Genomic DNA, 10,926 nt, shown 5'->3' on the forward strand with positions numbered 1-10,926 from the left:
AAGACACAGACCAGGAGGCAACACAGCGCAGTAGTGATGGAGGGCCCAAACTTTGGGGGTCCAGCATCCTGGGTTCACATACCAGCGAGACGCTGACCAGTGTCATGGGCATCTGTGGGCTTGGCCTGACCAGCAGCCTTCTGCCTTTCTCTGGAAACAACACCTCCTTGATTTCCTTTGAGCCATCTCCTCTCTTCCACTCTCAGACCATGAAGTTTGAACAGGGGATTGATCCCATCCCTGATCTCCAGGTTGGGCACATGACCCATGCTGGGTCCCAGGGAGAACCCTTCCTGGGACTTTAGCTATATCTATAGGGAAGATTGTGCCCGCTTACTGTGGGAGTTGAAAATTAGGTAGGATACAGCCTGATACCGCTGCTACTCATCCTGCCACCATCAGGGGAGGATCTGAGAATGAAGAGAGAAGAGCAGACACCAGATTTTTGATGCCATTTGCATACCTGGATCCAGCCATGCCCGAAGGCATTCCTCTAGACTTTTACTCAGCCAGTTTCCATCACTTGCAACCTGAAGATCCTGACCCACCAGTTGCAAGATGATGTATTTAAAGCAGATTGCATGGCACATTGCCTGCTCCATAATTATATGGGGACCGTTACTGTTATTAAGACTCAAGTTGTTAAAGTAAGATGTACCCAGGGGCCCACGCGGCCAGAGAAATGGTTATCTGGTTCCCAGGCCCCTGGCCATCACCACACCTGTGGTCACAGGGACCAACCTGGCCTGGCAGAAGGTACTCACCCTCCTTTCTCTGGCCTGCAGTGTCTCCTCCTACAGGGGACCGGGTGAGGAGAGGAGGAGCCCTTCGGGCACTGTCAGCCCTTGGCCCCTCCTGTGGCTTCCGTGGGATCATCACGGTGAACTTGTCCCCACTGGGGGCTTCCTCTTGCCTCTCAACAGTGTCCCAGTCCTGCCAGGGAAGGGGAGGAGAAAGCCTGTTTGGAGAGCAAGGAGAGAGAGCCCAGGGCCTGCACTCCCAGCATGAGATGGATAGATGGAAGGAAAGGGAATTGACATTGCAAGAGCACCTGCTGTATGCTCAGGACTGTGCTGGGCTCTTGGAAGGTGTGAACTCAGCGAAGGTTCAATCAACCCTGTGCAGTAGGTATGTCCCTTGGTGCTAAGAACTTGCCCAAAGTCACACAGCTAGGAAATGGTTTATATGGGAGGGGACTTGAATCCAGGGTAGTCAAACTCCGTGTGGTAGGAGGGCCTTCGAATAGCGGTCCCTGCCCCAGAGACACCCCGAGGATCCAGAGAGAAGTAGGTGAGTTCAAAGTCTAGCCCCAGGGGCTTTCCTGGTGGTGCGGTGGTTAAGAATCCTCCTGCCAATGCAAGGGACACGGGTTCGAGCCCTGGTCCGGGAAGATCCCACATGCCACCGAGCAACTAAGCCCGTGCACCACAACTACTGAGCCCACATGCCACAACTACTGAAGCCCACGCGCCTAGAGCCCGTGCTCTGCAACAAGAGAAGCCACAGCAATGAGAAGCCCACACACCACATTGAAGAGTAGCCCCCGTTCAACAAAACTAGAGAAAGCCCGCGCGCAGCAACAAAGACCCAATGCAGCCAAAAATAAATAAATTTATAATAACAAAAAAACCCCTAAAGTCTAGCCCCACCACTTCCCAGATGTGTGGCCTCAAGTAAGTCACTTCCCTTCTTTGAGCCTCAGATTTCTTGCCCCAAAACAGGGACATAAAACTCTCCACCTCAGAGTCGGGTGGTGAGCCTTCCTGAGACAATGCCTGCAGGGCTGGGTCGTTTTATTCTGAATCTTATCACTTTCCCCTGGGGTCTCCTGGATAGCCGGCCTCTTCTGTCCCGGGACAACACTTTGAGGGTCGCATGTCCCAAGAAGTTCCCCTGAGTCTCCTCTTCTCCTGGCTAAATGGCCCCCCGCCCTTGCCAGGCCCTACAGCCTGCTCCCTTTCCTCTGACCCTTGGAGATCCATGCCAGGGCTGGCCATGGGGCTTAGCAGTGTGTGACCAGGGCGGGGCCTAGGTCCAGTCCCACTCCTGATCTGGGTACCACACCCAACATCCCGGCCCTCCGTGCACTGAGAGTTTTTGGCGGCTGGAGCCCGTTGACGATGCACGAGCTCCCTGTCAACGGAAACACCTGCCTCTACCTTTTCATAGCCAGGCCCTCAGCCCCCCTGGGCTGGCCCTGCAGAGCCCCCGGTCCCTCCCAGGTGCATGGTCTGGGGCAGCCCAACATGCTGGCTAAGGCTCCAGAGGACCTCGGCTCCGTTCCCTGTTGTGAGAGGCTCAGCCCCGTCTGGGGGTTTGCGTGGGACCCCAGGGCTGGCCCAGGGGCAGACACCTGCTCTTGCCCTGGCCTCCCGCCCCCCTCTCACCACGGAAGACGAGTCGCTGGTATCATCAGGGGCTTCGCAGTCAGGGCTGGAGCTGGTGCCAGAGTCAGGGCTCTCGGTGAAGTTGCCGCACAGGGAGGAGGTCAGGCCCTCCAGGTAGGGTGCTGCCTCGGGTTCCTGGCTCCTGGGGGTGGCTGTGAGGCCCTCTGCAGGGAGCCCTGTTGATGGGCCCCTGGGAGAGGAGACAGGCCCATGACTTTTTCCCTCAAAGTGATGGGAATTAAGGAGTAACACCCCACCACCACCCAGGTGCACACACACCTCACTTTTGAGTGGAGGAGGGAGCTAACACCGAGGGCTGCCTGTGTTCTGCCCTTCACGTGGGCTGCCTCGTTTAGCTCCAACAGCCTCCCTTCGAAGTGAGTGTAAAGATTCCCATTTTACAGATGAAGAAACTGAGGCTAAGAGAGGTCAAGGGACTGGCCAAGGTCACAGAGCTAGGAAAAGGCAGAGATGCACTGTGAACCAGGGCTGTGGCCTCAACCCCCACCATGTTACTGGAGCAGGAGAGAGGACCCCAAGCTCTGTAAGACTAAGACAGAATCATGCTGGGCTAACAGGGGGCTTTGAGAGGGAGCAGGGCTCCAGGGGCAGTGACAGGGCCACCGGTCTGGATGCCAAGGGAGGGAGCTGTAGAGAAAGCCCTGCTTTAAAGAAGCCAGTAGGTTAGAGCTGGCAGTATCCCCAAAAAATGACCCACAATGGACACCAAGGGGGGAAAGTGGTGGGGAGGTGTGATGAACTGGGAGATTGGGATTGACGTATATACACTAATATGTATAAAATGGATAACTAATAAGAACCTGCTGTATAAAAAATAAATAAAATTCTAAAATTAAAAAAAAAAAAAGAGTGACCCACAAATTGGCCTATGAGACAGAAATGAGTGATGACTCGTAATAGAGGTCTGTGGTCAAATAAGTTTGAGACATATTACACTCTTCTCCTACCTTCCCCACCCAAAAGCACAGCGCATGCTAGCAAACTAAAAGCTCTGACAAGTCCTGCAAAAACAATATTCCAATTTGTTTATACCAGACTTTCTGAAACATATTTGACGGCAGAGCTGTTTTTTGTTTTTTGTAAAATAATGCCTACCTATGAGGAACACATGTTCGCAAAACAATGCTGATTTGATTCAATCCCTCTTCTTTTTTAAACAGGGAAACTGAGGTATAAAAAGAGGGAATAACTTGCCCAAGGTCCCACAGCCCATCAGGAAAGGATGGCTGAAGCTGGAACCCAGGTCTCTAGACCCTCAGCCATGTCCTCCCAAGGCACCATGGCCCCAAAGAGGGACTTCGGTCCAACTCAGGCCCCGGGGTGGAGGGATTCCAGAGCCTAGGGGCAGTGCATGGTCAGGTAGGTGGGTGATAAAAAGCGCCCCTGGGTGCTGAGACTGTTTAATCTTTTAAAGCAGTGCAAAGGGAACCAGGAAATGTGAGTGGGCTGTGGGCCATGCCCACGTCAGGGTGGGTGCACGCGCTCCATCCCCTGAGCTAGGGCCCATGGAACATGCCCACTGCTGCCTGTACCCAGGCCGAGTGGACTGACCATGTGACCCACGACAGCAGCCATCACAGACGGAGGCTGCCAGCATGAAGGGGTGTGGGGTGGGGCGGGTGAGGGCATCCAACCCCGGGAACCCCTCCTCAGGCCCCAGGGTTCTACCCACCTTTCAGGCCCTGGCCCAAGGCCCGAACCCGCCACAGACTGGCAGTTGGAGGTCGAGGCACCGAGCGGGTCCTCAGGGGCGGCTGGGCGGCGCGGCAGGTCGCAGTAGGGCGCCTCAGCACTTGGAGGGCTCCCAGGCTCCTGAGACAGAGTCGGAGAGGAGGCAGCTCGTCGCCCACGTGGGGGCTCCCCTCCCCCTGTGCAGCCCCTCCCCCCACCAGGCGGTGTGGAAGAGTCTCCAGACAGCTCCTCCTGGGACCTCCACTTCTCAGGGAGAGCTGTCCATCAGACTGGAAGTGCTCCTTGGGGCCCAAGCTGGGGGCTGGCAGAGGCACAGGTTATGTGCATGCGCACATGTCTACAGGTATGTGTTCGTATAAATTCCTGCGTGTGTGCAAGTATGCGCATGTGCACGCATGTGTGTGCATGCCTGGTGGGTACACTGATGTGTGTTTGCGTAAGTGCGTGGACGTTTGTTTATATGTGTTTATAAACATGCGCATTAGCATACCCACCTGACCTGTGTACACGAGCAAGCACGTGTGTGTCGGCACATAGGTATGAGTCTGTGCCTGAGGATGTGAAGGGCACTAAAGGATCCAAAAGGGTCTTCTGTTGCCAGAACTCAAGGATGAGGAGGGAGAGGGAGGATTAAGCTAGTCCGGAGGATGAAGGAAAATGTCTGAGGCAGGAAGAGGTAGTCTGAGGGAGGAGGAGATGGGAAGGAAGACCTTGGAGAAAAGGAGAGATGTGCGCTCCTAAAGGAGGGCCAGGGGCCTCCAGGGCTGGAAGGTCAAGGCTCCAGGGGTTGGGGTCAGGGCCCCCGAGCTGGCTGAGGGTTTCTCTCTCCCTCCTGCCCTGAGCAGGGCCACACCTGCGAAGGCTGGTGCTGGGCTCACCCGGGGGAACGGCTGCTCGCCTCCGGGAAGGCCCCCCCATTCCTCCCCACCTCCCAGGGTGGCAGGGCCCTCCCCCCGGTGAGGGGGACAGCGGCCACGGCACCCTGCACCCCGCCTCCTCTCGGATTACCTGGGCGGCGGGCTCCGGCAGTGGCGGCTGGCGGCTGTCAGCACCCTCGTACCCGGGGGGCTCCAACTCAGGCCCCCACGCTGCTGCCCTCCCAGGCCCCGACTCTGGGCCGAGGTGGCGGCAGCCGAGGCAGTGGAAACCTTAGAGGGGCCGGCTGCGGGAGCAGGGGCCCCTCATTACTGTTTCATAAGCCGGGGCCCAGCCAAGAACAATGCAGGACATGAAACCGCAGGAACCCGATCCTCGCGGCTCACCTGAGAGCGGGGCCGGGCGGGGGCCTGGGCCCGGGCTCCCTGGGGACCTTGGAGCCCAGAACCGGGGCGGAGGCCACAGCCTGGCCGCAGCCCTGGGGTGGGCACAGAGTCTCCGGGTTCCAAGAAGGCCGCCACTCCGGGACCTGGGCAGTGCCAAGGAGTGGGGCTGGGGTGTCTGCCGCGCCATCCAAGCCAGAGAAGGAAGGCCCTTCTGGATTCAGTTTCGCCCCCTGCCCGGGAGCCAGATTCTGATCAGCGCTCCATAGCGGGAGGTGTCAGATCTGCAGCCCGGCCTGGCGCCTTGGCTACCCTGGGGACCTTGCCGCGTGAATAAGGAGGGAGCGGCACTCTGGGCATCATCGAGGGGTCCCAGCCCAGCTGGGCCCGGCAGGAGCCTCAGCCTGTCGTGGTACCTCCTCCCTGCCTTCACCTCCAGCCCCCGTCACTACCCACCATCCACACGAGTAGGCCCAGCAACTAATCCCCAGCTCTGATTTCCTGTCTGGCGGGTCAGCACGGGCTCTGGCCTCAGACAGTCATCAGGCCCAATCCTGGCGCCTCCACTTCCCAGCTGGGTGACCTCAGCCCAGTGACTTCCCTCTCTGAGCCTGGTTTCCTCATCTACAAAACGGAGGTGATTAATGGACCCACTCCCTAGGGGTGTTATGAGAATTAAATGAGTTAATATGAGTAAAAGGGCTTAGAACACCGCCAGGTCTGTACATCTTAAATATAATAAATAATGTAAAAACATTCAATAGAATTTTATTAGTGTTAAGTCAATAAAATGTTAAAGACACTTAAGAATAGATGCATTGAAAAGGAATGTGTGGGGCCTGGCATACAGCAAGACCCTCCCCTCTCCATCCAGAACCTGGCCATGACCTGGTCTAGGCTGTGTGATTTCCAGGGATAAGCCCTCCTCACACCTCCCAGCCTGGGAGACTCAGCTGAGAGCAGAGCAGAGATGCATCCAGAGCCCAGGATCATGGGGAACTGGAGCAAGCTTCTGCGAAAGGTTTGCTCTGTGACCTGGGGCCCTTTCTGCATTTTCTTTTTCTTTCTTTTTTTCCCAAATAAATTTATTTATTTATTTATTTTTGGCTGCATTGGGTCTTCGTTGCTGCGCGCGGGCTTTCTCTAGTTTGGGTGAGCAGGGGCTACTCTTCAATGCGGTGCGCAGGCTTCTCATTGCGGTGGCTTCTCTTGTGGAGCGCGGGCTCTAGGCGCGCAGGCTTCAGTAGTTGTGGCACATGGGCTCAGTAGTTGTGGCTCACGGGCTTAGTTGCTCCACGGCATGTGGGATCTTCCCGGACCAGGGCTCGAACCCATGTCCCCTGCATTGGCAGGCAGATTCTTAACCACTGCGCCACCAGGGAAGTCCCTGCATTTTCTAACATAGGTGAAGATGTCAGAACTGGCTCTAGCCCCAGGCGATACCTTTATCAGGCCCCTCAGGGATGAGTGTGTGCTGGAGTGTAATTAAGGATCTGGCTGGGGGATGCTTTTCTAACACACAGATTTTGGGACTCTACGTGTTTGAAACTGTTCATCAGCGCCAGATCCTGATGACTTGAAAGCCTCTACCTCCTGCAGAGGTCTGGCTCCTGAGCTCCTCATATTAAGTAAACTCCTCTCATCTCCAGTGTGTCCCCCAGGCACCTCCCACTCACCACCCCAAACAACTCCAAACGGGCCTCCCATTCCAAGAACTCTGCCTCAGAAAATAACACAGCAGTCAGCCATGTTCCAGCCTCTCCACGTTACTCATTTACCAAATCCTTTAGATTCTCCTATTCAGTTAGTTCTGAAATGTGTCCATTTGTCTCCATCTCAAAATCTCCAGCATCAGGGACTTCCCTGGTACTCCAGTGGTTAAGACTCCATGCTCCCAATGCAGGGGGCCTGGGTTCAATCCCTGGCTGGGGAACTAAAATCCCACATACCGCAGCTAAGCCCGTGCGCCACAACTAGAGAAGCCCGCGTGCCGCAATGAAGACCCAGTGCAGCCAAAATAAAATTAGTTAATTAAAAAAAAAGTCTCTGTCACCTCTGATATGAGTAATTGCACTTTTTCCTCATTGGTCGCCTTGTTCACTCTCACTCCCTGCTGTCCATTCTCTGTCCTGCAGTCAGAGTGACTTCTGAAAATGCAAATCTGATCACATCACTCGTCTGTTTAAAATCTTTAGTGGCTGCCCATGCGTCTCAGGAAAAAGTCCAAGGTTCTCAGCATGTCCACAAGTCCCCACAGGCGGTGAGACCCAGCCCCCACCCCATTCTCCATCCTTGGCTTCTCTCCACCCTCCAGTGTGCCTCCTCCTTGCTGCCTCAGGGGCTTTGCACTTATTGTTCCCTTCCACTCCTCTTACCCCAGCTTCACTGGCGATGCCCTCCCAGCCCTTACCAAGCAGTTAAAGTAGCATTTCCTTCGAGAAACATTCCCCGAATGCCCTATCATTTACCCTCATGCCACTTGCTGCTCCTTTACAACATTTATCACAACCATGATTAAAAAATTATTTGCATGATTACTTTCTTAGTCTCCATTTCTCTTGCTAGACTACAAGCCCATGAACCAGGAACTGTGTCTGTTCTATTTGTCACTGTTTCCCCAATATCTAGCATAATGCCTGGCACATTTTAAGCACCGATTCAATATATGTGAACACATGAGCTGGCCCAACTGGTCTCAACTGGGAAGTGGTGGGACTGAGACTAGAACTCAGACCTGTCTGAATCCAAGCTTCTCCTCCTGTTCCAGGCTTGCCATCTCCCCACCCACCGGGAGAAGGTCATTGGCATGGGAGATGGACTCAAAGGGATTTCAGGCAACTGCTCCCTGAACTTGGGGGTGAGGGTAGGGGAGCTGTTTTTGGAGGTATCAGGACAGGTAGAAAAGAATCTCCCAGGTTGACTCTTCTGGTCAGGAAGGAGGAAGAAAGGAAACGAATGTGTATCGAATTAGCCACATGTGACTTGGGCTAAGCAGGGCCAGATGCCCTGGGTGAGAAGACTTGTTGCCCCACTTTACCCATTAGGAGAGTGAAACCAGAGCAGTCAATGACCCAAGGTCACATAGCGGGTAAATGGCAAACCTAGGACTGGAACTCTGGTCTGCTTGGCTCCAAAGCTGAACAGCAACTCCCTTATAATGGCCACCTCTTAGAGGCTAATGCCTGCACGGAGATGGCGGCCAGGCTCAAGGGGAGCCTCGAGTCTCACTGAGAATGACACAGAGCCATGAGGGGGTCAAGGCTGCAGCGCCCTTGGAGATTCACAGTCCCGTGCTTCGCATAGCTCTGGGTTTACTCGGACCAGGGCTTAGCCTGAAACCTCATCCTTCACAAAGTGAGAAAATGCCTCCCCTTTCACTCCTTCCGTACCTTCAAGGACAAAGTCTCCAGTGGATGTGTGTATCTTTAATGGCTAACACCTACCAATCTCCCTTTTTAACAGAGAGACAGCAGGGCTCAGGCTCAGAACCTTGAGCTGACAACACTCTCTAGTTAGAATTTAGTGACATTTCTGGGTTGGTTTTTCTTTCCTCTTTTATTCTTTCCTTTGAACCTTCTATATAAAGAATATGATTCTAGTTTTCTATTTGTGGTGGTGATGTAAAGTTTTGTTTTAATATAAGTGAAAAAATGCGTATTGATTTAATGGACAGTACGGTAAGTAATAGGTTATATGAGGCTTGGCAGAAAATCATAAGAGCAGGAGGAGAATAACTGGTATTTGAGAAGCATTAACATGGTCCCACCACCTCATTGTACAGACTGAGAAAACTGAGGCTCTGACCACAAGGAAGGTCAGTGTCTGAGTTCAGCTGCAAGTTAGTGGCCCAGCCAGGCACCCCCATCACAGACACCCCTGTCCCAAACCACCACTCAGGAAAGCCTGCCTACCTGATGCCTTGCTCTGTGGGCCTCCTCAGGGTGGAAGCAGTTTTGACAGCATCTCTGGGCAAGCACATTAGCTTCAAAGTGGTCACAGGGGGCATTCCCTGCCACCCCCTCCATATCAGTTGAATCAGGCCAGGGCAGCTCCTGCAATCCGATGGTGGGGCCTGGGAAGAATTAGGGGTCGGGGGGAGGCAAAGACCAGCTGACTGGCTGGCAGCCCACCCGGACTCCAGCCCCAGCTTGCCCCCAGACCGCCAAGGACCGAGGAAATGAGGTTATCCATCAATTCTTTCACCTGTTCACTTATTCACTCAACAAACACTCATTAAGCACCTCCTGAGCACCACGCACTCTGCCAAACATTTGACACGTGATTTCTAGTCGTTACTGCAGTGTTGCTCAAAGTGTATTTTGAGGACCCTGCACTAGACTCAGCTGAGCTGCTCATAACATGCATATCCCCAGTTCCTTCCCTGATCCACCCAGCCAGAACCTCTGGAGGTGAGGCACTCATACAAGACATTTATACAATGCATTTTATACATGTCTCCTAGGCGATTCCAATGCACCCCAAAGTTTGAGTACCCTTGCCTTACAGTTATCCTGCACTGTAGATAAAATTAATGCTAATTTCAGATGAGGCAACTAAGTCTCACAGAGATTCCATAACTTGTTCAAAGGCCCAGTGGCTGAACTGGATTCAAACCCAGTCTTTGTGCCTCCCCATCCTCTCAGAGGTGGGCGTGAGGGACACTGGATCACACTGCCAACTCACACAGGTCCCTTGGGAAACCCTGAGAGTGAGGCAAGTGGCCAGCCAGGTATTTTCAGAACTGAGGACAAAATCATGGATGAAAGTGAACAGCATAAGGTCACTCTGCAAGTCTGGCAGAGCTCAGCCAAAGAGAACCCCTGGTGTTGTGCTGAGCACAGGGCTCTTCCTCTGGGCGCCACTGAGGGCTCCAACCCCATGCCCTGGCGGGGCGGGGGAGACCCGTCAGAAGAGTGACTTGAAGATGCTCTCCTCACCCCAGCAAGCGGGGTGGGGTGAGAGGAATCCATATCCCCAAACACACATGCACCTTACTGTGACCCCAGGTCGTCTGCTCATACCTGTCGAGTTTCCTCCAAAGCGTCGCAGGGGATCTGGCCTTAGTTGCCAATCTTGGCGGAGAGCTGGGGAATTTCACATCCTCCCCTGGGGCAACCAGGGAGAAGATTCCTGGCTCCTTCACCATCAAACCTGAGGAAGTGGCAGGGCACGGTGGAGGTTGGGGGCACCACTGGCACTTCAGTGGCCCCGGGGTCTCCAATTCTCCCCGAGCTGTTATCTCCCTGCGTCGTTCCCTGTTCCCAGTAGTGCAGAGAGTAGGCATCCGTCCTGCCCAGCCTGGGCGGTTCCTTCCCAATCCCGCCACATAAAGGAGCAACGCCTCGGACTGAGAAAGCAGCTTAATCCCCTGTGGGCGGGTGTGGGGTGCTCTTATATACATGCCCCTCACTGCTCCTGCTTCCCCCTCCCACCCCCAACCAACTGGCAGAATCCTTCTCTAAAATGCACTTTAGGTGTGGATATAACAATGAAAAACCTTCAGCGGACATGCATGCCCCACCCGGGGAATGGACCCCTGGACCTCCCTCCATCCAGCTAGTCAGACA

General features: G+C 54.4%; 1 protein-coding gene across 1 annotated transcript in view; it reads right to left on the reverse strand.

Annotated features, from left to right (window-relative positions):
• TRIOBP (TRIO and F-actin binding protein) overlaps nt 1-10,926 on the reverse strand; it is a 58,679-nt gene that overhangs the window by 46,979 nt on the left and 774 nt on the right. Inside the window, exons 2-6 of the mRNA XM_079937943.1 lie at nt 10,381-10,510; nt 9,271-9,431; nt 4,081-4,220; nt 2,388-2,577; nt 765-933 (exon numbers count right to left, since the gene is read on the reverse strand). Of these exons, the coding sequence (XP_079794069.1) occupies nt 765-933; nt 2,388-2,577; nt 4,081-4,220; nt 9,271-9,384 (613 nt within the window). The 5' untranslated portion in view covers nt 9,385-9,431; nt 10,381-10,510. The remainder of the gene's footprint in view (nt 1-764; nt 934-2,387; nt 2,578-4,080; nt 4,221-9,270; nt 9,432-10,380; nt 10,511-10,926) is intronic.

This window comes from Stenella coeruleoalba (genome assembly GCF_951394435.1).
Source record: "Stenella coeruleoalba genome assembly, chromosome: 11".
Taxonomy (NCBI): Eukaryota; Metazoa; Chordata; class Mammalia; order Artiodactyla; family Delphinidae; genus Stenella; species Stenella coeruleoalba.